The sequence below is a fragment of the Vidua macroura genome, chromosome 7, assembly GCF_024509145.1.
Source record: "Vidua macroura isolate BioBank_ID:100142 chromosome 7, ASM2450914v1, whole genome shotgun sequence".
Lineage (NCBI taxonomy): Eukaryota > Metazoa > Chordata > Aves > Passeriformes > Viduidae > Vidua > Vidua macroura.
In genome coordinates this window covers 3,829,480-3,857,212 of record NC_071577.1, presented here as the reverse complement: position 1 = coordinate 3,857,212, position 27,733 = coordinate 3,829,480, and the positions used below count along the sequence as shown (strand labels likewise).

Below are 27,733 nucleotides of genomic sequence, written 5' to 3'. Positions count from 1 at the left end.
CCAATAGCTCATTTTTCATCTTTTTTTTTTTTTTAAATTTCCTTCTCTTGGTTTATTTTACTGACAGCAGGTGCAGAGAGTTGCTTACACCTCACACCCACTAATTGTATATACACAAGTCTAATTTTAAAAGCTTATTTTTATCAAAGCAGTTGGAGACAAAAAAAACCCAGCGAGTAAGCTCCTTCAGGCAGGATGTGATACCACTTTAGCACACTCCTACCTTTTTCCACCACCAGTCTTTTCCAGTTTTAAACATTTACAGCCCAAAACACCACTTTCCAAACAAAGTTCCTTACAAAGTCAGCCCCATGATTTAAAATATCATCCTTTTTTTTTGCTGCAGCTCCTTCTAAGTTGGCTTCTCAGGCATTTCATCTTCCAGACAAACCCATCCCAGCTTTCAATCTAACACAAAATTCAACTGCTCAAAATTTCTGCTTGACCTCACAAGCTTTCAGCATAATTGCAAAATCCTAATGTGCACTAACAAACCCTAAACAGCTCACAAAGATAGCCCAAAATATAAGCACTGATGCACAGATCTCAGGCCTTTTCTTACTCCTCTTGCCTTTTCAAAGACCCCTTTGCTTCTTATACCTAGCCAGCTTCTCTAATACCTGTCCTTTCACTGCAGTTTTACATCACAAATAGCAACCCTGAAGTTAAAACTGGACTTAGCAGTGATTACACCATAATTGCCCCTCCTAAAATGGGTACAAACACCTGGTGACAGCCTGCTGTGGCAGCAAAGCAAGGTTGAGAATTCAAAATACTGTGAATATTTCTTTTTGATACAACTTCCCATAACAACAAAAGATTCAGTGAAGGGGAGAAAAAAAAAAAAGCTCACAATAAGAAATCAAATACAAGCTGAACAAGGAACACATTCAAAGAAAAAATATTAAAACCTGGCTTTAAGATCAAGAGTGAATCAGTGGCTGTGATTTAGAAATACATCCAGAAGGAGTATTTGAGAAATAAAGCAAAAGGCAGGTCCAGCAGGAGCCACTTCAAACTGGCTTCAACAGCAACAGAAAGCAGGGAGCACTGGAGACTCAAAGCCATGGAATCCCAGAGGAGCTGGGGCTGGAAAAGCCCTCTTACATCACCAGGTCTGACCCCCCCAGCACTGCCAGGGCCACCACTAACCCCTGTCCCCAGTGCCACATCCACAGGGGTTTTTTGAACACTTCCAGTGATTCCACCACTGCCCTGAACAGCCTGTTCCAATGCTTGACAACCCTTTTGGTAAAAAACTTTTCCTTAATATCCAACCTAAACCTCCCCTTGAGGCCATTTCCTCTTGCAGCATCACCCACTACTTGGGAGAAGTCACTTTTATTCCTGTTAAGAGCCTAAAGTTGTAGCAGAAGTTATAAATCTGCTTTACAGATTTTCCCTGAGACAACCTTCAGAGGAGCCTGTTATGAGAAGGACACAAATGCTCCAGACATCATTTCCCAAAAATCTCTGGCCATTCAAGGTGCAAGGTGTTAAAGAGAACACCTTAAAGACCCTCAGGGAACACAACCTAAAAGGGAAGCTTTTCTGGCAATCTGCTTCCTCAGCACCTCCTAAAGAGCAAATACTTGAGTTTTTCTTTTAATTAACAGAACTCCTTGTTTGTGTGACACTTTAAGCAGTCCCCAGCTGGAACAGAGAGTTTTTCAAAGGGCTCTCTAACCCACACAGGAGAGGGAAGGGCTCCAGAGGGGAGAGGGCAGAATGCATAAACACCCTCTTTTATGCTGAGCCTAAAAGGCTCCAAAAGCCCAAGAGAACCCTCTGCAGCAGTGCTTTAAAGGGATCAAAAAAGAGACAAGTGTTGTTTTATATCTGGGTGTCAGCGTGAAATGCCAAATAAAAATAATCACTCGGTATTACTCCAGCAAAAAGACAGACAAAGAACTGGAAAGAGGTAATTTTGAAACATGTGTCCCAAGTCATCACTGTCTTCTGAACATGAGACAGAGTCTGCCTGTGGGTTGACAGGCCAAAAACAAAAACTTCATCTGCCCCAAAGTGCTGAGGGGACTTGTGAAAACTGCACCAAGGATTTGAAACCAACCCAGAAAACTTCATCTTCCTCTGAAATTCTCTTTTGCAGTTCAAGAACCACAAAATGCGACTTTAAGGTTAACGTGGCTTTTTTAAACTCATGTTGGGATTCTTGCAAAGCCTCCCTGTGTAAGCTCTGTGTACATTTTTACATGTATGATGGTGATTTTCTGGAACTCCAAAAAATCCTCAACGAAAAGGCATGAATGATTCCAAGGAAAGCTCCAAGTACATCCTCACAGGACACATTTCTCTGCTCTTCATTTGTATTTCAGCCAGCTGCTCACCGAGAACAGAGCTCACAGATTAGTCTGGGACACATCCTCCCTTTATTCATCAAAGATCAAATTTGGGTGTTTAGTAAATATGGCCTTCCTAGGTATTTGAAAAATATTAACTAGATAAAAATAGCAAGTGGCTTCTGTAAAGAGACTGGCAGCCTCAGGAACCTGACTGTTCACAGCAGGCAGAATTGCAGGAATCGTGTGGAGAAGGGGACAAGAATCCCAGTGCTGCAGAGGGGAAAAAACTGTCCAGTTCTGCTGCAGCTCCCATGTTCTATTCAACCCAAAACAAACTCCCCATGGTGAAATCTCCCAGCAAAGAAGGATCCCAGAGTGGTCTGTGTTGGAAGGGCCTTTAAAGCCCATCCCATTCCACCCCTGCCATGGGCAGGGACACCTTCCACTATCCCAGGCTGCTCCAAGCAGCGTTTTTATCCCTTTTTTTATCCCTTTGCTTTTTTCCCCCCAGGTGAAGCAGGTCCACACTCTTGGGTCCAGCCCAGGATCAGACCTGAATGAAGACACCTGGAAGGTCATCCCAGTTAATAGATTATGCCTGAACTTTCTGCATAGATATTGTGTAAGGGTCTGTGACCAGGAGAAAATCTCTTAAGAGGATGTGAACAAAAGCAGCTGAAATTTTAAAGCACTCTTCCTCAATCCTCCTTGCATAATTACCCTTTGCTGAGGAAGCATCAGCCAGGAATAGTCACTTGAGATAAACTGAAAAACATGGACACCCATCCCTCAAGATGCAATTTCTACACAGAATCAGAATCCTTTAGGTTGGAAAAAGCTTGAAGATCACCAATGCATGCTTCTGCTACGGGCTGGCAACCTATTTTCATGGTACTTTCATGATATGCTTCAAAGGGAAGGCTGAGGGTGACACTTCATTTAGTATTTTAATATTAAACAAGACCATTCCTGCCATTCAAGTGATACCCTGCTCACCGTGGTACTGAAAAAAGTTCTGTGCTGAATGCTGCAGCAGTATAAAAGTATTTTTAGGTCAAATTTGGAAAGAGAGTAAATGATCACAGCTTTCTGAAAAACACACATTAAAGGCTTTATTCTCTATCTTTTACTGGGGGAAATTTTCATTTTTATTATAAGTTCCTCCACAAAGAGAGATGAAACCTCCACTGACTGCAACAGCTACTTGCTGCCTGAAGTCAGGATGGTGGATGGCTTCTATACTTTTAAAAATAATTACTCCACATGAAATGAATAAAGAACTCTTAAATATATCCCAGAGTACGTAGAGAAAAAACCTCCTTTTTGTCATCCCAGCAGAAACACCTTGGACCACAGTTTGTCTTTTTTTTGTTTGTTTGTTTTATTAGACTCACTGGAAAACAAAGTACTGAAATAATCATGACGTGACTTAAATATTCACAGACATGCCAGAGATGTGGAAAAGCCTTTAAGTCATGTTTCACACCTCTGTGGCTTTTTGGAAACAAAACCCAAACAAGTAACAGAATCCTCCTGCCACTCTCTCTACTCCTGTAAACTTCAGTTCACCTTGGTCTGCAAAGAATTCAGTCTCAAATTCCACATACACCACACATTTCACTTGGCTCCTACAGGCAGAATTAAATTCTAGATGGGGGGAAATAAAGCCACAACATTTCCCACCCCTTACTTGTTGTTTCAGCAGGTAAAGCACCCAGCAGTAGTGGTCTTCCTTCCAATTGCTGAGAAGGTCCTTAGAAGACCACAAATCCCTAGAATTCCTTATCTCCCATCATTTCTGTGAAAAGCCATGTTTACTCTTGTGAAAATTTAAAAAGTTTAATAAAGGATAATAGGAGATAAGGATTCTAGAGTAAAGGTTATTACAGCTAAGACTACACTGTTATCTTTGGGGATACTCTTTAAATGCTTTTTCTTTTACATCAGCTTGCTGTATATTCAGAGACTCTTATGCATAGTAAGCTTTTCTTCAAATTAGTTTACATGTTCTAAGAACTGTTTAGTATATCTTCTTTTTGGGGCTATTTTTTTAGACTATGTGTATTCTTTGGTTATGGTTTTAGTCTGTTCTTATCACCTCCGGTTTTTGGGCTTTGGTCTACAGAGAGTGAGTGTTGATAGTTGGCATATCTGCAGTAGGTGTCTTCTTTATATGTCTATTAGATGTTATCTTCTCTAAGTAGGTATTTTAACACAAGCACACATATCAGCTATTTCACTACCATGTCTAAGCTTAATTAACAACAGAAATAAAAACTATATCTTTCTAACAAAGTTACTTTAACATCACACATATAAAATCCATTTTAATATTTGCAAAAAACCAATATTAAAACATGTATCTATAACAATTTCCTTCTTGTATCCTCACAGAAAAAAACTGAAAGTCCCAGAGTACTGAAATTCCTCACTTACAACAAGGTAACACATTGCTGCTTTTTTTACACCTGATTTAAAACATGTCATTCAGCAGCACAGCTGAGTGTATGTTGAATATGCAAAGGAAGAGTCTCAAGGCAGTTTTTCTTCCCAATAAAAACTTATTCTTTGAGAAAACAAAGGTTTGCAAGTTGCAAACACATGAGAGACTGTAAAGTTCTGAGCAGAAATAAAAACTGGGGCAGGCAGCGAGAGAAAACTCCACTGCCAAGTGCAGGGTTCCTCCTCCTGCTGGGGAGGTGGTGATGGGCAGCAAGAGAAATCTCTCACTTGGAGAGCTGAAGGAAACTTGAAGCCATCTTTACATAGCTAAAATTCATTTAGTGGAATGCTGAAGCCCTCCAGGCCTACAGGAGATGTGGCACTTGGCTGATGCAGGGCAGGTTTCCTGGTAATTGCAGCAATTTAGAAGGCAGAGGCGAGCAGAAATAGCAGTCCCTGGCCCTAATCACCACTTTCACGTGAAGCAAATATCCATCACTCCACCCATTAGGCACTGATTTTATGATGCCTGTTAAATTTAGCTGTTAGGAAGCCATTCCAAGCCAGTAAACTCGGGTTTTCCTTAACTGATCAAGCAGCTGACACCTTCACATCCGATATACGTCCTCTTCTTTATCCAATTTAACAATCTGACACATTTATAGTCCCTCCGAAAAGGAGAGAGGGGAGGATCCACAAGGGTCTCCAACATCAAGGATTACACTTTTCTAGGGACTTGAAGGACCTAAAAGTGCTCAAGCCAGGTTGGAGGGGGCTTGGAGCAATCTGGGACAGTGGAAAGTGTCCCTGCCTGTGGCAGGAGGTGGAACAGGGTGAGCTTTAAAGGCCCTTGTAACCCAAGCCACTCTGTGGCTCTGTGATTCTCTTACAGTGAAGTAAAACACTACCAAATCACCACTGCAGATGTTTACTGAGGGTAATTTATATGGGTGGAATTTCCTTTAATGCTGGCTTGATTGGAAACCTTGACCTGATCCCTCACAAGGCGAATCAGAGCTCTTAATTATTCCAGTTTTCCTCCTGTTAATGAAATGCAACAGAGTCATTAGTGAGGCTTGTCAGCCACACTTATGTGCAGAGAAATGATTTGACACTGCTTTTGTCATCTAATCCTTTCAGGAAAAACAGTCACAACGTCACTCCAGCACTGTAAATAAAAATCCTTCAAGACAAAGAGGACAGATGGCAACACTCCCAAGGAATATCACCTAAAATATTCATTCTTCAGGAGGAGAGGAGGGTTAGCCCTGTCAACAGTCAGTAGATTTGAATCTTCCAAGGGAAAAAAAAAAATAAAAACAAATATCCTCTGTTCATGAAGTGAAGGAAGAGATCTGTCAAGATAGTGACTTTTGCTGAAGATTTGCTGTACTCAGTGCCACTACACCCTCTGTCAGCATTTCTCACTATCAGCATCCAGAAGCACGATCCACACGCACTTCTGTGCACAGGCTCAACTGCTATCATCAATTATTATTGTCAGCTCTAGCTACAAACCAGCAAAAGCATTTAGGGCAAACTTACAAACTGCAGGACCTCAGTGTTAGTGCAATTCCACAGGAAAAGCCTTGTCCATCCCTCCCTTCCCCTCTCCTCCCATTTTAACTACAATTCCAGGCTGTTAAAATGTCAACTACCAAGCTAAACCAGCTTCCTGTGGTAAGAGTTAATTAGAAACAAATGTTATCAGAGATGCATGAAACTACAAACTACTGCTGAAGAGACAACTACAGCAAGAGACAAAAACAGTGAGATGTACTAAAGACTTGAAATCAAAAGCAAACAACTCAAAATGATACACAAAACAAGGGGGGAAAAAACGCTCTAGTACAGAAACCACCATCTGGCCCTTCAAAACCAGAGCTGCCATGAAGACAAAGTATAGTTACCTGCATCCATATCTGCAAAGAAGGGAACAGCCAGTAAGGAAAAGAAGGAACCAGAAATTCAGTGTCTCAGAGTTGGATTTAAAAGGTCATAAGGAGAACAGATAAAGAAAAATAATCAAGAAAGTATTTGCTGCAAGATAAACCTTGATAAGGTACTGTGATATTTTTGATTTCAAGCTATAAACTTGGATTAATGTTAAACACTACAGCATACAAATTAATTTTCTATGCCATAAGAACATTAAAAAAAAAGACCAGATATTTAATAGATTAAACAATAAGTAAGTTACACCTTTTTAGGTGAAGATTTTTACTCTTCCAACATCTTGATTGTACAGAAACCCACTGCTACAGACAGCAATTGAGGCTTTCAACAGCCCAAGTGAAAGCAGCAGCACTACTGAGAGCAGTCAACTCCTCTCCATCAGGACTAATTCCCATATGGACACACACTGGGGGCCAAAGTATTTAAAGGATGCTAAGCAGTTATGGAAAATCTACAATTACACTGGACATACTTAGCCCGGTCTGGAGAACGTTAAAGCAAAAATCTCCATGCATTCTGAAGTAGCACATGGGATTTTTTTTTTTTTTTAATTTTTTTTTTTTGCTAATTCATTTCTGCATGATCAAAAATGAGCAAGGATGTAGTTTGTGGGGGGAAAAGGAGAGTGGGAGCTGTGGCTGCACCTACCTTCAGGTGACTCCTCCTGGACGTAGGTGCCGGTCAGGTAGCGGTGCACCAGCGCTGACTTCCCACTCGCCAGGTTACCCACGATCCCCTGCAATGGAAAAGGAAAAGCAGCAACAAGGAATTCAGCTGCAATTCATCCCTGTAAAAAGCAGTGTCTTCAAGCAAAATCTTCACACAGAAGTAACACCCCAAGCAGCAGACACGGTGCAAAAGAGATAAAATAAACGCAGGGTGGTTTGGGGTGGGAAGGACCTTAGAGATCATCTTGTTCCACCACCTTCCACTATCCAGGGTGCTCCAAGCCCTGCCCAACCTGGCCTTGGACGCTGCCAGGGATGGGGCAACCTGTGCCAGGGCCTCCCCACCCTCCCAGGGAAATATTTCAGCCCAACCCCACAGAGTTTTCTTCCTGGAGGTGCTCAAATGCCAAAGGACTTGAGGAGATTTGGGGTTTGTGGCTTTTGAGGGGCGCACAGAGCTGAGGACACTGTGCTCCCTTCTTGGGGGAGGGAGGTGATGGAAACTTCTTTCCCCCTTTGAAACAAGCCCAGCCTGCTCTGCTCTCTCCTGTTTACTTGACCCTCACTGGAGGCTCAGAACAGAAGGTCCCTGGAGAGAAGATGAACTCTGCTGATCTGCCCGGGATTGCCGAACGGGCCGAGGCAGCAGCAGGGAGCTGCACGTTCCCTACCCCATCTTCTCAACCCCAGCTGGCAGGACACCACCCTCCTTATCAAAAATGGCTTGGCAGGACCCAGCCATGTGTGCTGGCACCCCAAATTCCCCCCTGCCTTGGGCTGATCCCACAGCGTGGGCAGCAGGGGAGGGAGGGAGGGATTCTGGGATGAGTCACAGGAAGAAAATGACATCTCCAACACGTGTCCCTTACCCCCAGAACATGAAGCAACCTCTCCAGTTAATGACTTTTCCCTCCATTATATGAACTGCATGTACATTTGTCTACTCCCACTCACACCACAAACCCACTGAGACCTGAGGGACCCCTGTGAGCAAACAGCTTGGCCTTGGCACCTCTTCTCATCACCAAACTGACACCATCTCCCCTTCCACCCAAGCTTCCCAAGGAGAAGTTCCTTCCCTTTTTTTTTTTTTTTGCCTACAACAATATACAAAATGCCCCTCATTCACCAGTGAAAAATAGTTATTTTAATGTGTGAAACTGTATTTTTAATGGTCTCCACATTTGGCCAAGACAACAGTTTTCCAGTGAAACCTTCACTTACTAGTGATTAGCCTTGTGTGGATGGAAATTAATGTTATTTTCTATTACACTTGTGCCAAAACTGTAACTGCCAGGGACAACAGAAAAGCATCAACCTGGGGGTCCAGTCAGAGCCAACATCCCATAGCTGGGATGTCTTATTCTATCCAGAGACCCCCAGTATTTGAAAGACATCAAAGGATTCAAGAACACAATTTTATATTTTAATTTTTTTAAATATCCCAAAGGTCATAGCAGGCTACATCATTTGACAGCACTTCAGGTTCTCTGACACATTCCTACAAAGTAGGAGCAATAAATTCTACACTGGGAAAAAAAAAATCTGACTTCTGATACAGTTTCTCTCTTTGTCAGCATTAATATTTGCTTTAAGGCTGATCCCCCACAGCATGACAAAAATGCCAGCCTGTTTTCACAGCAGTCATATTCCTCTCTCCCCTGCTTTATACACAAACAATCCCAGTCATCTCCATTTATTTATGGATACGTCTGAAATGCACCAAGTTATGACAAGCATGTTAGGGAACAAAAATACCACCCTAACCCAGTTCAGAGAGGAGAAAATTCAGCTACAACGCACTGCTCTTTTCAGTTATGACTTGTGCAACACTGAATCATTTATTTCCATGTGCCAGACATGCTGTAAACCAAACTAAAGCCACTTTGCCCACGCCTCCTAAAGCCTGTTGGGAAAAATCATAAACTCTATTGATGGCACTTGGCATTTTAAAGCTGTCCAGGAGAGGAGCCTGACTGCACTTTGCATATTTTTGTGCAAGAAATTCAGTGATTCTATCCAGAAATCTCTCATGCTTATTCTGCCTAACACATCCTCATTTAATATTTGAATAAACAGGACCCAGGAACACCAAAGGTAGTGGTCTCACCATGCTCTTGATCACAATAAAAGCATCAAAATCCATAAGGAAAACCCAAGTACTGGATCAGCAGGAACCAGTTATAGAATCCCAGAGTGGTTTGGGTTGGAAGGGACCTCAAAGCTCATCCTATTCCTCCCCCTGCCATGGGCAGGGACACCTCCCACCATCCCAGGCTGCTCCAAACCCCTCCAAGGTGGCCTTGAATATCCTTCTGAGCACAGGAAAGAAACCAAGCCTCGTGTGGCTAAAGAAAGGAGGCAAAGACTGGGGTTCTTTCCTCAGAGGCACACTGAAAAATACCTCCTTCCTTTATTGCAGCCCTGGGGGCTTTCTCTGCTCTCCCAGAGCCAGTTTCTGTTCCCTTTAAAATTCTGCAGAGCCCAAAGGGCAAAACAACAGCCACTCTAGAAATAAATCAAAAATAAATAACAATAATAATCAATTTCAAGACCTCCCAGCTCGTACAGGAAGACAGCCTCTCTCTTGAACATGGTCCTCATGCTCCCCAGCCCCAGGAGCATCCAGGATGAGGCTGAAGTAAGGGAATGACAGAGGTGACTCACGGCCCTGACCCCTCCCCAAGGGCAGATGTGCAGGAAAGGCAGAGCAGATTTCAGCTGGGCTTCCTAATTTACCCTTCCTCTTGGAGCACAAGTTCACAGGCACAGCTGGTGCTGCTGCCTTCCATCATTTGCAGTGTTACAATCAGATTATTATTTTTGTAACAGCAGAAGTTCTGCTTTTCCCCTTGGACAGCTCTCGTGGCACGCTGACCACTGCAAATCAATTCTCAGCAGCAGCTGAAAGCTGTTTTTCCCACCCCTGCTTCAGACAACTCAGGGGCAGGACACCCAAAGTAAGCACTCACATGATGCAGCCAGGCTAGCACAAGAGAAAAATGTACCCTGAGAGCATCACCTGGTAATTGCTTGTGCTCTGAATCACAGCATGGAGTGCCTGCAGCTCTGCTCTCACCTGCAATTCCCAATTTTCTTGGGGGATGCTGTGAATTAGCAGGGCTCAGAGAAGGGGAAGGGATGTGCAAGGAAGCCCAGGACAAGCCAGTTAACAGTGCTGGGCTCCTACCCAAGCAACACCCTCCAGTCCTGAATTCCTGGTTTTTCATTGTGTGAGGTATTTGGGGCCTTCCAAATGACACCATCTGTTTAACAAAACCTGGGGACCCTTCCTGTATTAGGGAATTGCATCCACTGACTGCCAGACTTTTCTTGCACTCACCTTGAGCACTGCTAAAATCAAAACAGCCACAGAAGTGTAGTTGTGAGGATGCTGCTCCCATTAAAATGCCTCTCTAAGTGCATTTACCCTGTTAAGTGTGGCCTTGCAGATTCTCTCACCTCCACAAAACACTATTGTCAACTCAGATGCTGGAAAAGGTTTAAATTCTTTAAAGAGAGGGAGAATAGACATTTGGTCCTTGAAATCATGAGAACTTATTATGGGGAGATAAAATGAGCTTTACATGTCAGCTGCTAACTTCCACTGCCCTCATAAGACTTCCCTGCTGAGAAGATCCCCCTTGGAAGCTGGTTCATGGAGCAGAACAAATTCAAACAGCAATAAAATACTGAGAGACCTTTGAAGTATGATTAAAATGAATTCTGAATATACATCATCTTCATAAAGATAGCCTCAGCCCTGGAAGTGTTCAGGGTCAGGTTGGAGAGGGCTTGGAGCAACCTGGGATAGTGGAAAATGCCCCTGTCCATGGCAGGGGGTGGAATGAGATGAGCTTTGAGGTCCCTCCCAATCCAAACCCTTCTGTGAGTCTGCAATAGATATGTAAAGAAAAATTCTTTACTCATTAAAACTGCTCTCTACATTTTCCCCCACCAGCAGCTGGAATGAGGCATGGCAGATCCCCTCTCATGTGTGACAGTTCCAGGATGTTCCAAGACAGGAGCAAACATGAACTCACCACTTTCAGCTCGGGTACAGATCGGCTCAGTGTCCATTCCTGGCTGTTTACAAAGGCATCTGTGGAAGAGGAGAACATTCCCAACATCAGGATAATGACATTTAATGCTCTGCTGCACACAATTTCATGCCACGGCTTTGGGAACGCGAGACCAAAGGTCTGATTCTTGGGAGGCTGACAGGCCAACAAAAACCAGGGGCTTGGGGAAATGGTATAAAAACTCCCAGAAATTCCCATTCTGCACGGATCTGCTCCCAGCAGCAGGTGCTCCCACATCATCACAAAGCTCCAACTAACTCCAGTTAGAGCAAAGGCTCTCCCAGTGCGTACCTGGTTAAGCCATTTCCCATCCACACCACCACATTCCTTCCCCACAGGAAAAGCCTTGGGTTTGTCATGTTACATGTCACTGACTGCAGCTGCCAGCCACCAGCTGCAGTAACTTCTCCTCCCAGGTAAATAAGAAAATTTGCTGGCTCTGAAACATGTTATTTTCTACTCCACATCACACTTCATGTCAGCAACTGCAGCAACCAGAGTCAGATGCAACATCCTTGCTCAGGCAGGGGAAAATCTCTCTTTATTCCTCAAACACACCACTTTTCCAGTAACATAATCTAGGCAGAAATAAACCACAGAGCCATCTACTACAGAATTAATTAAAAACTACTTGGGGCAGGGGTGGATTTCTTGAAGAAAGGCAGGTTTATCACAGAAATTAAGCTCTTTGGGCTGCACCTCACTGACAATTCCACACCATAGAACAGAAATAAGGTTCTATTTTTCTGTATTTAAAAACACTTATCATTTTGTTCCTGCCATAAAGGTCTGGTTAGCTGTAAGCAAACAGACAGTGATGTTTCTGCTACAAATCCAGTGTGGATGCTGATTTAACCCCTCCAGAGCCATGCAAACCAGCTGAATGCCTGTGCTGCACAGGATGCTCCTGCTGAGCACATCAGCTCCAGCTCCATGGAAATGGAGCAGCACTGACATTCCTGGTGTTCCCTGATGCCACAGAAGATGGGAGCTGCAAGGTTACACCTGACCATGCTGGTTTTGAACAAGCCTCTTTTTAAGCTAAACAAGCTTAGGGTCCTGCCAGCCACTGCTTCCCCTCCAGTACAGCAGGAGAGGAGAAGGCTGTTCCATTTGATTCTTTCATCTGGAGAGTAAAGAAATTGGAGGCAATTTCCTACTCCAGATGCGACCCTCACTGACTTCAGAAACCCATCCAAGCTCTCCCAGCACCCACCTAAAAACAATCACAAAGCAAACTTGTGCTTTGCAGTCTATATCTATGAAATATATTGCTTTTGCCTCAATATCCCAGAAAAGACCTGTTAGCCACGAATTAGGAAACCTTCTCCAGTTTTATCTAACCCATCCCTTTGTATTTCAGCCGTGAATAAATCCTGTGTGCATCTCTATGAAAACACGTGCTAAATAATCAGTATTTTGGTACAGGTACAAGCTGTCTCCCACACACTCACTGGCAGGGGAAGGAAAACCAAAGGCTCAGAGTGCAAGAGAAGACACTGTGGTCATGTAGCTCCTGTTCCATGACCTGAAGTCCCACTGGACCCCAGGAAAACGTTTCTGCACCACACCCAGGTGACAAGAACTTGAGGAGGAGACAAAACAAGCAGCAGCTTCCACTGGGGAACACTGCATGCAAGACCTGCCCACGACTGAGGCATTCCAAAGGGACCACAGCTTGGTCTGGGATGTTTTCCTCCCTTCCTGTGGGAAGGAATGTTTTCCCAGACAGGGAGCAATGGAATGGGGAGCTTTAGATTGGGTATTGGGAAAAATGTCACTGCCCTAACAGGAAACTATCAACTCTCATGGTTTGCTTGGAGCTGCTGTGGATTTGGGAAGGAGCAGCCAAGGCTGAAGGGGATGAGGAGGTTTCAGCTCATCTCCAGACTCTCAGGAGTCAAAGAAAACCATCAGTCTCTTATCCCTGACTCGAGGAGGTTTAGGTGTGTGAAACAAACTGGGAGAGCTCCCTAATAAATGTCAACAAGCTTCCATAAAAGAGAACCACTGGATTTTATCACCATGGAAGATTAAAAAAAGATGAGTGAGCAAATCACTGCTGCTGACTTGGAGAATGGCAAAAAAACCTGCTAAGCCAGAAGGGAGCTGCACAAGGGTAACAAGAACATCACAAATCCTGTTGCTTTTCTCTATAATAAAAACCTTAAAATATTATTTTGGAAGACCTGCACATTCCAAAAGGACAAATCAGGGAGGCAATGAAAGCTAAAATTCCAAAAAGCACAGAGGCCAAAAGACAAAGCAGAAGGTGGGCAGCTGCAGAAAGGAAGGATGACCCAGCCTGAGGACATGGATTTGTTGGTCCTTCCTTCATCAAAACGCACCAAAACCCCACACCAGGACCTTCCAAAACTATCAGGTCTCAAGGACCATCAATATGGGCAATAGATGCCTTCTAGTCCCGATTAGCAATATAAGAAATAAAATAAAATTCACTTGACAAGGTGCCAGACCTCTTGATAAAACCCTTGGCTCCTGCCCCCACAGGTTTTGAGTGCCCAAAATACTTGAGAACTGTTGAAATTCCATTTTATTGCCAAAATATGTCTGTGAAAAAAAAAAAACCAACCAAACAAACCAACAAAAAAGAAAACAAAAAATACAAAAAAAAAAAAAATCCAAACACTTTGACCTCAACCCAACTAATTTAAACTAAGATTTCTCACTTCTATTATCCTAAATTTGCAATTAAATTACATAAGGTCTTCCAGTGCCCTTTAAAAAAATAAAACCAACTCATTTCTATTGGGACATCCATGAGATTCATTTCCACTGGCATGTTTAGAAGGAATTACCACAGCTAAACACAGAACATGGCATGAAACAGCATTTGGTCTCTTCTGCAGTGTGAGGTTTGTGTGCCATCACTGGGATGGACATGGAAGCACCCTCTATCCAATCCAGCTTCTAGGAATATCTCAGGAAAAAGCTGATTTAGTCCAAGATCCACAGAAGTTAAGGTGAAAAGGTCAAATACTCACAGATAGAACATGACAAGCAGGTTTGGGGATTATTTTCCTAAATAAAGCAAACTGACTTGCAGCTACAGCACGAACTCACTGGATCCATCAAACTGGAGCACGCAGAGCCCAAATTGTGCAGCCCACAAAAATCCTCTGCTGAAGCTGCAACCCCCCACCACCACATGTTGATTTAAACACGTTGGAAGAGATTTGCATAATAAATAGAACCACATGTAGGAAGTTGATCAAGTGGGGTCTTGTTTGCATTACTGCCCAGCTCTGGAATTCCAGTGAACTCAACCTTCACGTCCCACTCCAGGCTCCACACATGCAAGAAATGACTTTTGTCAATAATTAATCACAGTTGCATGTGCTGCTCCTTTCATTTCTGCATCACTGATCAAAAGCTTCAAATATTCATGGTGTCACTCGTGTCTTTTTAAAACGTGCACCAAGTTCGTTTAAGCTGCATTTCCTTCACAAAGTTTCCTTTGCCACAACAGAAGTCTTCTTTTTTTTTTTTTTTTCCCTCAATTCTTCTGGTTTTATTTCTACCACGACACTAAAGCACGAACTCCCAAGAGGATCCTCACTCTTTTAAAACCTCAGTTTAGTAACTCCTCCCCACCCAGAGGAACCTTCTTCATTCCAGTATTAAGCATGAGACGTAGACGTTGGTTCCACCACATGAATCCCAGAATGGTTTGGGATGGAAGCAGCCTTAAAGCCCATCCATTCCACCATGGCCAGGGACACCTTCCACTATCCCAGGTTGCTCCAAGCCCTGTCCAAACTGGCCCTGGACATTTCCAGGGATGGGGCAACACGTGTTGAGATGAAATCCTGGGGTGTGGTGGCCACTCTTGCCCAGGTCCATGCACTCCATGGCACAGGAGAGCTGCTAATTCCAAGGTCTGACTGTTCCAATATTCCATATTTAAAAGCCCTGCTTAGAGTTTTCCAACAGAAAAATCTACTTTTTCAAATCCAGGAATGATCACTACAATCTAAATAAGTATCAGCAAAATAATGTTCATGAGAGAACACAGGGTCAAGGCCAATGCCAGCATCCATGGTTCAGAAGAGGGGAGGGAAGTCACAAAAACCAGAAATGTCTCCCAGCCATTAAAGCAATAACCCCAGCAAGGGCCTGGCTGTTCAGAGTTCAGCAGTCTGGCTCATCCCATCCTTGAGTTTTTACACTGGAGACCCTCTCCTAAATTAATTCCATTTACTGCCATGGGCAACAGCAACAAGGCAGCTAATGGGACCTCTGAGAAGAAGGTTCTAACTGGGGCCAATCAGATTTACAGCAGCCTCTCCATCCTGTGGGTCCATCCCTGAGGATAACACCCCCAGCAGCCAGTGCAGTTTGTCTGTTTATTATTTTAGGAGAGCCTGGGCAGCCCCAGTATTATCACAGCCCTGGGCAGTGAGTGCCAGCACAGCAGCCTGCCCATCACCAGCCCTTGATCCACTAACCTTGTTTTGCCCTTTTTTTCACCGAAATCTCTCACTCTTGACTAGCAAAAAGCTGAGAAGCTCAGAGCTTTCTCTTCCTCTGCTCCAGACAGAACCCAATGGCAACCTGACCAAAAGGAGTGGTGAGGGAAGGGTGGGCAGATATCTCTGCAGGATGACATGAAAGGACTTAAATCTTTCATGATGCTTGGAGAGCTTCTTAGCAAGAGCTTCCCTCAGGCAATCCCAAAGTTACTTTGCTGTCCTTCTAAATGAGGAAAAGCTGTAAATAAATGAAATATAGAAAAGCCAAGGGGTTTTTCTGGAAACTCTCAGCTAAAGATCCTTTTTGCTAAGAACAAGAGCCCTCAAAAACACGAGAAAGAAGTTAAAAGCACCAACAGCCATGTCACATGCTGCTCTCCCCCTTCAATAATTTCTGCATTACAAGCAATATTTAGAGTTTCTTCTGCTTTGAAATGAAAACCTGAGAGTGAACTGGTAGAGAAAACCTTCCTACAAGCTCCCACTTGCCCACAAGGATGCAGATAAGGCCACACATCTCTCTCTTGGAGCTGTATCAAAGCAGCACTTTCAGGATGTATTTCCCAAAGCTCGTGTGATTTTCTCAGCAAAGAGGGAAATGTGCAGCTTTTGGGTTGAGACTTGTGATCCTCCTAAAACATGCTTTTTTTTTTTTTGGGGGGTGGGGAGTAATCTCAGAGCACATCCTCTCCAACCCAGCCCCCAGCACTTTAAGTCAAAGCACTGAGTCAGTTCCAACAGAAAATAGCAGAAAACCATCCTGACATGTTGATTTCTAAGCTTTGCATAAAATATTATTTGGAAGATCGTGTCATGTTTCAAAAGGTTCCTCTTCTACATTTTATGGGGCTCTGAGCAACCTGGTCTAGTGGGAGGTGTCCCTGCCTGTGGCAGGAGGTGGAACTGGTCGGGCTTTAAGGTCCCTGCCAACACAAATCACCCTGGAATTCGATGAATTTTTATACCTTTTGTGTTTGGGTTTTTAAAATCAGTTTTTTATATGGGTCCTCTCTGCTTATTCACTCTGTTCCATGACACCAAACAATAACTACAAAGAAATAACAAATAAAAACCTTTAGAAAACCACCAGAAGCAGTACTGGGATGATTTAAAATTTTATTTCCTCCCTACTCAGTGTGATAGAATCATGGATTCTATGGCTTCTCACTGTATGCCAGTTAGGAATTACTGCTGCAACCACCCAGCTCCAAACAGTCCCTTTTTTCCTTCCTGAGCTGCAGATGTGTCATTTCTAATTCTCAGGCAGTTTAGGCAAGAAGCAGCATTGCAGCTCCCTGCCCTCCTCCTCCGGGTGGGAACTCCAGCCAGGCTCTGGGAATCCCATCCCACCCAGCACAGCGCTGTATTTACACTTCACTAACAGCACCAATACACACACACAGCGAGCCACCATTCAATTACAGCCCTAAAACCAGAGGGATTTCAGAGCTGTCGGTTTAAGGCTCCTCCCATCCCCTGCCAGCCTTGTCAGGACGGATAAAAACCCAGGAGCTCTTCCAGCTCCAACAGAAATGTTTGATATTGGACAGATTTATCTCTGGCCATGCCCAATTCCTAATTATAAACAGGAAAACGAGGCTGAGCTTAGAGCAGCTCAGGCATCAGGAATCCGAGCCCGTGCTCATCAGAGCCTCCCGTATCTCCGACATCTGAAAAACCTCTCCCTGTAACTGAGACCTGTATTAAAGAGATATTTAGGTCAAAGCTGTAATCTCTCTTCCAGCAGCATCTGGCAGCTGCAGCAGCAGCGTTATCCTTTGTGCTGCCATGGAAACAAAAGGAGGGCCAGGGATGCAAAGAGCTGCACAAGCTCCCCAGCTCAGCCTTTCCCAAAACACGCTTCTGGGCTCGGGAACTGCAGAGCTCTTGGCTCTCACCAGGTATTTGGGCTCTGACTTCGATTTTCTAATTGTTCCAATCAAAAGGTTTTTTGCTGCTGTTAATATCCCCCCTCTCTCACATCTACAGCCACTCTTCACAGCTTCCAGGTGGGCGCAGAGATGTTACCTCCTGAAGGATAACCCCACGCTTCCTACAAAAGGAATGATGGATAATGGATCCAAGTACATTCCCCAACCCAATCTCATGCACAAAGTTTTACATCTAACACCACCAAATCATTTGTTTTGCCCTTAAATATAATGTAGCTCCAAGCCTGGACTACTCATCCTAACCCTCCCCACCCCACAAAATAAATCCTTAAACCAAACAGAGCAGATATTTTGGCTGCAGGCTTTTTACAAGGAAAAATAAATTACATACTTAACAAGGAGAACTTCCCATTCCCTGTATTTTCCCAGTGGGTTGGGTTCCAGAGCTGACACACACAGTTAGTGTAAGAGAAATTAAAATCCCACAGATGAAACCACAGTTTTCTCCTGAGACAGCTCTGCCGTGGGAGAAGCACAGAGCACATCAAGAGGGATGTTCTGAGTGAGGAGTGTCAGGAACACCACTCCATTCCAATCAAATGCACATTTCCTAACACATCCCTCAGAGAAATGTGGCACTGGAAAGCTGGGCCAGCCCCTTTTCCAACAGGCAGCCCCACCAAGAGGCTGAAAGGAATATAAAAAGCAGACAAAGAGAAAATGAAAGCATCCCTGTAGTACAACTGCTCCCTGCTCCAATAAAACTGGGAAAGGAAATTATCATCTCTGCAGTGCAGTGGAGTAACATCTTTTTTTTCAGGCAATAAACAATATTTCCTAAGGGCCAAATCCCCACAGAAATTCAGCTAAACACAGAACCACAGCAGTAGTGGAAACCAGGAAGAAAAAGAAGGTGCTGGAGAGGGAATGTTTGGTAAATGCCTCATTTTGCTGGGTCTGCCCAGAAGCAGGATGAGAGGCGAGATCTGTCTTCTCCCATCTCCTGCCTCAAGGGAGGGGCACAGGAAAGATGATCCCACAGGGAAATCAGTGAAAATCTGGAGATAAAGTTTTGACTTGAGACAGGCAGGAGGGAAAATCCACAATGAAATCCATGTCCCAGCAAGGATGTCCAAAGTACCCAAAATGAGACCCTTCAAAAACCCTTCATAGCCTGGGCTGCCTCTCCTGACTACAGACACAAATGAGGAATTAGCCTTTCTTATTCAAATCTGAATATTAACGAGGAATCTCCCTGAGAAGCATCAAAGATGAAAAGGGACAGCTTCTGCAGTTGGCACAAGAAAAATCAACATGAAAGGATAAATTGAAAAAGATGAAGTGGGGGGAAAAGAGCATTTTGAAAGAATATAGGAACAGATTTATCTGGCAAGAAGAAAGTCACAATAGAGATCAAAAAAGAAAATGAGAGTGCAGGCTGAAAAGACTTTTAGCTTTTCAGATAGGTAAGAATGGCTGCAACTCGAAAAAACAGCAAAAAAAAAAAAAAAAAAGAAGCAAGGGGAACTTGGTGACTACTTAATAGAGAAGAAAATGGAATCATGGAATATCCTGAGCTGGAAGGGACTCAACAAGGACCATCCAGTCCAGCCCCTGGCCCTGCACAGTCCCTCCAACAATCCCACCCTGGGCATCGCTGGGAGCACTGTCCAAACCCTCCCGGGCTCTGCCAGCCTGGGGCCGTGCCCATTCCCTGGGGAGCCTGGGCAGTGCCCAGCACCCTCTGGGGAAGAGCCTTTCCCTGATCTCCAGCCTCACCCTGCCCTGACACAGCTCTAGAAGCAATACTGAGTAAAACCCAGGACACAGCAAGGCAGCCCGCACAGGATCCCCACCACTGGGATTCCACAGAGGAGCTTGTTCTGGGGTAACACCTGAGCATCACCAACATTTAAGCAGCAGAACATGAAGCAGATGACAATAAATGAGCAAAACCATAGCAACCTTGGAGGAAAAAAGGTCTAGGAGGAAGGAGAGAATAGGAATACCAAGGCATGCTCAAGGAAACAAAAGTACAAACACTTGAGAGTGCTTAACACCAAATCCCAGACTAAAAACTGACAGGGGCCTGGAGTGCCAGGACAAGGGGGAATGGCTTTAATCAAAAGAAGGGCATGGTTAGATGGGCTGTTGGAAGAAATTCCTCCCTGTGAGAGGTTAATGCCCTGGCACAGGGAGCCCAGAGCAGCTGTGGCTGCCCCTGGATCCCTGGAAGTGTCCAAGGCCAGCTTGGACATTGGGGCTTGGAGCAGCCTGGGACAGTGGAAGGTGTCCCTGCCCATGGCAGGGGGTGGGATGGGATGGGTTTTAAGGCCCATTTCACCCCAAACCATGCTGGGATTCTGTGAACAAGCAGTTCAGGCAGAGGCAGCCTCTTCCCATAACCACAGCCCTTGAAGTGTTTTACTCACAGCTGTGCATCTCTGCTAAGGACACTGCCAAGGTCCTGCAGGGACTCACAGCTCAATTGTCTTTGGGATTATAACAAAAGGGAAAACTACTGGGCTGGGTTTTAATCTGCCTCTTCCCAGTTTCACAACGTGCTTCTTAATCCTTAAGTAAAAAGGGATAAACCAGAGTGACTCCATCTTTACCTCCCCCTCCTCTCTCATGCTGATCCCTCTTGGCTGCCCCACTCCTCAGGGGGGTTGCTCTTGCCTGCACCAAATTCACCACCCTTTTACTCTCCCCACACTGATCCACAGCAAGTTCGAGCCACCAGGACATCCATCACCAGCCACCAGCAGGTTCTTCTGCAGCTGTGCACAACCAGCTCCTGGTTTTTGCTTTCCCTGGGCATTCATCAGTATCTTAACCTGAAAAGGCTGCAGCAGATTCCTCCAGGATTTGCTGCTGGGTCTTTTCAACATGAAAAAAAAAATCAATTATTTATTCCTAGACATGATTTCCTACTTTTAAAAACTTTTATGCACAAGAGGACCCTCCCCCTTACCTGATGGCAGCTCAGCTTGAGTCTGTACCAAGAGCAATCAAAATGACAAAATGAACAGGTTTCCTTTGTCCTCCCCTACAGAACTCGAGTAAATGTGAGCTATGATTTTCACCATAAAATCCAAACCTTTCCCCAATTCCTCATTTATCCATTCACCTACAGACTCACTCCCAAGTCCAACTCAGTGGCTGCACAGAGTGTGATTAATGCAGACAGAGGCAAACTCTTCCCTCGTCACACCCAGGCAGCCACGGTGAAGTCAACTTCAATGGGTGTGATCCTCCAGCCCAGCTGAACCTACACTCTTCCCATCCCCAAAATGCCCCTCCCCTCTCGAGGAACCTGCAAAGGAGTGATGGTGCCATGGAGGATTCTTTCTCCTTCTGCAGCAGTGCCAAAACCTGCAGTACAAGTTCTATCCCAAATCAGCTCACGGCCCAGCTTCCTTGGGCTGCTTGTCCACCCAAAGCTGTGCTCTGACATCATCTGCCCCTTCAGATCAGCCTTTTTCAGGGCTCTTAACTGAGGCTACAGAAAACAGGTCCAGAAGGTTTGTACAGAAGTACATCTAGAAAAACATTTCCCCTCTCCACCAGGGAAATGATGACTTGTTTATGCAACACGTTTCTGAAAACATTTTTTAGAACTGGAGTCATGTCTCCCAGATTGCTATGCTGGTTGTCAAAACAGAGCCTCTTTTTCCCTGACTGTACCATATGTAATCCTAAATCCACTTTCCCTAACTTGATATCACCCATGCAAGATTTGGAGATGATTAGTGGAAAATACACAAATGAGACACTGTTCTCCAGAGAACAGCCCAGCAGGAATAATCTGACGGGGTTTATATTTATTAGCCTGATGCACATCTAACTTGTTTAAACAAAGCTTTTGTCAAATGTCAAAAAAAAAAAAAAAAAGTTAATGCAATCCAAGGCATGGTCTCAAAGGGAATTAATGCTGATCTGGAACCAGTGCAAAAGCCTTGGTTACAGCAACAAGGAAACAGAGCAAAGGGGGCCCATTTTCTTTCAGCTGCACAGAGATCCACTACAAGAAAAAGGCTGATTTCCTAAGAGCCCACATGGAGAACCTAAAGCAGGAAAGTGGGGTGCAGAACACGTGCTCTGTGTGCATGAAAGAATCTCCCTGACCTCATGGGCAGAGGAGATGGCCCCATAAAGCCTCCCAGCACAGGCAGGTGCCCTGGATGCTCTCCCTGTCCTGTCTCCCTCCCCTGGCAGCACACCTGAGCAGTGCACACTCCCCTCAGGTGCTTCAGCTGCACAATTAGTTTTTATCTTCCTGCAACAAGGCTAATACCCACTTACTCCATTTCATTACCCTGCTGCCTGTAAAGACACCAAAACATTAAACCAGCACTAAAATCCTGGGACTTAGCCCTGCACAGCTGAGGCAGGGATGCATCCTGAAGCCAACAGAAAGCCAAGCAAGCAGGGAAAGGCTCATGTCAGCCAGCACCTTTTGCCTGACAAGTGCTTAAAAACAGTTAATAACAGTCAGAAAAGATAATATGTGACTAAATGCTCCATTAGGAAAGAGTTTCCTTCCACAGCTGCCTATTTAAAAAGCACCTGCTACCACCAGGCATTTTGGAAAATACAGGACCTCTGCAAGTACAAAGTATTTATTCTGGAAACCCAAAACATTGCTCACATGAACTTTAGACTCAGAGGCTGTAACACAAAGCCTTTCAGCTCTCCCCTGCAGATAAAGCTGCAGGTTTGGAGGAAGCCAGGAGTAAGGAAAAACCACCAGGATGCCAAGGTCCATTCCCTATCATTCCTTTGGCTTCTCCTCCCCCTGCACCCCAGCACCCACAGCACCTGAGGAATTATTGCAATGCCCAAGATCTAAATCAACACAGAACCACTGCAAACATCCATTTGTTAATCCTCTCCACTCGAGGCTTATAAAGCTGAATCTTTACTTTGCCAGAACTGGTAATATGACATATTTAAAAAAAAAAAACACTCATCCAGGAATGAGACTGTTGTGGGTCTCTGCAAAAATCCTGCCCTCTGGCTATGCTCTTATTTGTGTTTCCTGGGTGAACCAAAAAACTCAAGTGTGTTTTCCAAGCTTCAGCAGGTTCCCATCACCTCAGGCACATACTTGAAACTCAAAGCACTGCACTAGAAATGATATCTTTAAAGGAGCCCATGCAGAGCTCAGTAATCAGAAACCAATTCTGTTCACCTAAGAGACCAAACCCCTCTGTCCTTAACGTCCTGGCTCCGATGCTTCTCACACTTGCTATTTTACAACATGCAAATGAGGCCTATTAAAGGATCATTTGGAAAAAAAATGAGCTATTTTTGCACAAGCCCTCTTGCTACATCTTGACCTATAATGTGCTCTAGCAAACCATGCTGTAAACTGAGTCCTTGCTAAATTCCTGCACCCAAACACTTACAGAATTACTCTCCCTTCAAATGCTGTTCCCTACTAATCCTGTAACCTCCTATTTCCCTTATATGAGCTAAGAAAGGAAAGCTGGGGGCCAGTTTATATTCTTTATCACCTTTGTGCCACTTCCTCAGGTAAACGTGACCCCATCAGCCACTGAAATTCATTACAAAAAATTCTTTTCATGTTTAGACAAAAAAAAAGTGCCAAAAAAACCCACCCAAAAATCTAAAATGTAGTTCAAAGCCAACAAGAAGGGTGTCAGCCTCTACTCCAGCAACAACATCAGCACGCGCTGTTCAGAAAATAATTAACGCAATCAAGTGCAGCCTTAAATCCTTAATAAAGCGCAGCCACTTGCAAGCAGCACAGCGGGGAAACAGAATGCAAAGAGCCACGGTCTCCAGATCTCCAAAAAGCACCCCAAAAGCAGCACAGGACGTGTGACACTGAAGGCACACTGCAGAACCCAGAGGGAGCAGCGCTGCCCTTTGCAGAGCTCCCCAGAGCTGCTCCCACCCCAGCCGGGGAGCTCTGTCCTTAGGCTCACACACAACATGTGGTTAGCACATCAAGGCAGCTACTGGGGCAGATCAAAACCATTCCTGGCTCCTCCTCCCCGTTGAAAGGGATTTGTTTTTTCCCAGGCAAAGGCAGGGGGATGAAGAGAGCAGTGCAGGCTGCAGCTGCTGCCAGCAGCTGGAGCAGACCCCAGCACAGCTACAGCATTCTGTATTTTTTTAAGCCACAGTGCATGAGAGTTCACATCCCAGAATGAAAACAAAGCAAACCCCAAAATAAACTTCACTGTCTTACTAATTAAAGGGATTTGTTCCTCCAGGAAGGCCAACACAAGCCACTGCTGTGGGGTTAAGGGTGTATTTTTAGCACTCAGTTCTTCCAGCATTTTATGGAGGCTGTGCAAGGAAACCAGAGCCTGACTACCCCTGTAGAATCATCAATAGCTCTGTCTAGGAAGGGTTTTTTTTTCCCCCCTTAAATTTATTTGAAATGCCACAAGACATTAGCATAAGCTAAATCCCAGCAATACTGGAATTTCTTCTCCAGCACCCACATTTTCACTGCCTCTCAAGGAGCCAGTGAATTTTGACAGCAACCACAGAATCCCAGAATGGTTTGGTTTGGAAGGGACCTACAAAACCATCTCATCCCACCCCCTGCCATGGGCAGGGACACCTTCCACTACACCAGGCTGCTCCAAGCCTCGTCAAGCCTGGCCTGGAATACTTCAAGGGATGCAGCAACTTCAGTAGATATCTTATTTAATAATTCTGGCACATTTTTAATTTGCCTTTGCTGATCTTTCCACTTAATTCACAGCAGATACTGCAGGTCACACTGTCAATAAATAATACTACTTAGAAGATAAAAGCCTGAGCTTACCAGTGACAGGCATGGGTTTGAAACCAAAGGAAAAAGAAGCATTTCCAAATTTACTGTCTTCGCCTAGCTCTAGGAAACTGTTCCCAAAGGCATGGAATATGAAAATCTCACTTTCCCAGTGCAAGTTCGCTGCTTTTCTAACAAGCCAACAAGTTTCCACTTGTAACTTGGTCCCAAATGATGGCTGTAAGGTTGCTCCAACCACATTCCAGATTTTTTTTCTCTTCACTGCTCAAGACACCTAAACCCAGGATTAGAAAAATGGCATCAAGGTGTACCTGATGGAAGCAGAGCTGGAAAAGCGAGGTGCCTCCTGCTCTGAGTGTTCTGTTTAGGGAAACCCAAAGCTGGTGTAATACAGAAATCTTCAGATTCAGTAGATGTGCTTATTATCCACATAGGCAAGAACATGAGGGCACAAACCTTTATATACGGTGGTAAAGCAATCCCAGCAGTGAAATTTCTTCATTCCACAAAACTCTAAGGTTTTTTCCATGTTCATGGATAAACAAAACAGCTTTTATCCTAAACACCAACAAGAGGCACCCAAGAAAACCCAACTCATTTTATAACAGTGGTCTGGGTGACCCCCAACACCTGAAATCCAAGTCTCCAGACCATTTTAATACAAGGCAAAGGTGATGCCATCTGTACCAGCTGGCCCCAATTAAACACCTCACCTTTATCAGCCGAGGAAGCTTTTCCTGGTGGGCTGAGAAGCTGAGAATCACCCACCATTCATGTCCCTGCTGACTCACACAAACATTAATCAGCCTTTTAAAGGTGGTGTTTTACCACATTATGCAAATTACAACCAACTCGGGGAGATGAGGAGACCTGACAAGATACACCTGGATGTGCAACAGAATATTCACCATTCAGTAAAAGCAGGTGAACAGTTCTAGCAGCTCCTGCTTACTTATGTTAAAACACACTTCCAGTTATTAAACATCATCGAATAGTTTGGGTTGGACAGGACCTTAAAAGATCATCTACTGCCATGGGCAGGGACACCTTCCACCACACCAGGCTGCTCTGAGCTCCACTCACCCTGTGCATTCAAAGAAAAAGGCACAGAACACAGATTTCTTTCAGATAATCCCAATTGCCCAACTCATTCTCCTCTTATCCAGACCATAAGATGAATATCTCAGGACAATTTGCTCCCCTTATCTGCCTCGGTGCCAGCCTCCACGGCAAGAGCAGAGTACTTACAGATCATTTTAGGACTGGCTATTTCACTGGGAGCACAGTTTATCAGGGAGCCTAAAAGAGTGGGAGGATCACATCCTGCTGCCCTTCCCTCTGAGAGGACCCACAGGAGGCTCAGAAAAGGCTCACAGCAGTTTTAAGGATCACCTCACCAGGCTGCACACAAACCTACTGTTTTTATAGCAGAAAACAACAGTTTTGATGAAAAAGCTGGACAGCAGAAAATGCAAAATGAAACCATTACCTTGCATGGGATCAAACTGCCCTCCCCCATGAAGCCCTTGCATCCCTGCCTCCAGAGGCTCCTCAAATGCTGCCTCCCTTGGAGGAAATGCTGCTCAGGTGCTTCTAGTGAGGTGATTTTCATTAACCCTGCCCAGCATTACAGCTGAGCAGCATCAACATGCCCTGCTCTATCCCAAGCACCGTGGATACACATCAGAAAGTGTCTGCATCCCTGTTAAAATCACAGGAAATTCAGGATGGAAAAGACCTCCAAGACCAAGTCCAACCTTATTGTGAGTAGCTAAGCCAGGTGTGTGCTTACAACCAGACGTGTTTGTCATCTGTAAACCTCTAAAACAACTATCATGGTGAATTATACCAAGGCTACAGCAGGAAAAAAAAAAAGAAATCTCAACCTATGTTACCTATTAAATTGCTTTAGGCACTGTAATACACAAGAAGAATGAACAAAATTATCTAGGGAAGCATTACGTGAGTTTTTCCCCATAAAGAAGCAGGCAGGCAGTCACAGAGGGCTCCCAGAGAGTTACTGGATGAAGAAATCTCTGCACAGACCAGTCTCCATATGAAGGAAAAGCCTGAGATAAATGCAGTAACAAACCCACCACGGATTTCAGGCTGAAAATCGTGCCTCTGAATTAAACCCTTGCCCAGGATTGCATCTGGCACCGAGGACTGAAAACCTCGGGCTGCTCCCAGGTGCTGCACCACTGCACCTCAAAATATCCATGACCTGCCTGTTCCCAAGGCTTTGCTCTGCCTCTGGAGTGACCCCAGGTGTGAGCACCCCTGCAGGTACCTTGGATCACAAGGGCTGTCCCTCCATCCTTCCCCAGAATTCTCGCTCATTCCCACTTCCAACAAAGGAAGGGAGCATTTTCACCTGGAGGGAAAAAAAACCTCATGTGATTTAAAAGGTGTTTGCAGACAGCTAAACTCCCCAGAGTCAGGCATTTATCTTTTAAATTAAATAGAGATGTCATCACAATCCTTATTGTTTAAAAAAAAAAAAAGGGGGGGAATATGCTGAATTTTAATAAGAACTATTGGAAATAACAGCACAAGAAATGGAAAGCTGACATTACCCAACTGATATCTGGGGAATAAAATGTCCATGAGGAATTCTGAGATTTTATGCATAAACCAAAGAATAAGCAGTGTAAGTTTCCAATCCTTTGATACTGTATTTGCCAGCCTGTGCCTCAATGTCTCCCCCAACACAGACACAGCATTTTGAAGCTATAATGAAGCATTTGTCAATTAGACCCTCAGAAAGTCAGTCATTTATCCCAAAACATGGCATCCACTGGCATTATGCACAGGCATCCATGTTAACCATGCCACAACACTCCAGTAAATAAATCTCACTGCCCAGGCAGTGCCCAGGGACAAAAGCTGCCAGCAGCACAAGAGTCTGCTGAAAACTTGACCTTTGGGGTTTTGCATTGATCCCCCAGCCTTTATTGGTATTTTCCAAGAAAATACTATACTTAAATCTGACTTTAATATAAACAGCCATAGAGTTTCCAGCTCAAAAATCTGCTATAGGAATTAAATGCCACACTCCTTCCTGAAAATTCAGGTGACCAGAACCTCAAAGACTCAAGACTTCAAAAGCTGTGCTGTAATTC

At 44.4% G+C, this 27,733-nt stretch overlaps 1 protein-coding gene across 10 annotated transcripts in view; it reads right to left on the bottom strand.

The window, feature by feature from the left end:
- AGAP1 (ArfGAP with GTPase domain, ankyrin repeat and PH domain 1) overlaps positions 1-27,733 on the bottom strand; it is a 343,329-nt gene that overhangs the window by 235,545 nt on the left and 80,051 nt on the right. For 7 of the 10 annotated variants that reach the window (XM_053981906.1, XM_053981905.1, XM_053981897.1 and 4 more), the window contains exons 2-4: positions 11,413-11,471; positions 7,350-7,437; positions 6,656-6,667 (exon numbers count right to left, since the gene is read on the bottom strand). In XM_053981906.1, coding sequence (XP_053837881.1) covers positions 6,656-6,667; positions 7,350-7,437; positions 11,413-11,471 — 159 coding nt within the window. The remainder of the gene's footprint in view (positions 1-6,655; positions 6,668-7,349; positions 7,438-11,412; positions 11,472-27,733) is intronic. The other 3 variants (XM_053981898.1, XM_053981900.1, XM_053981904.1) reach the window with 1 other exon arrangement.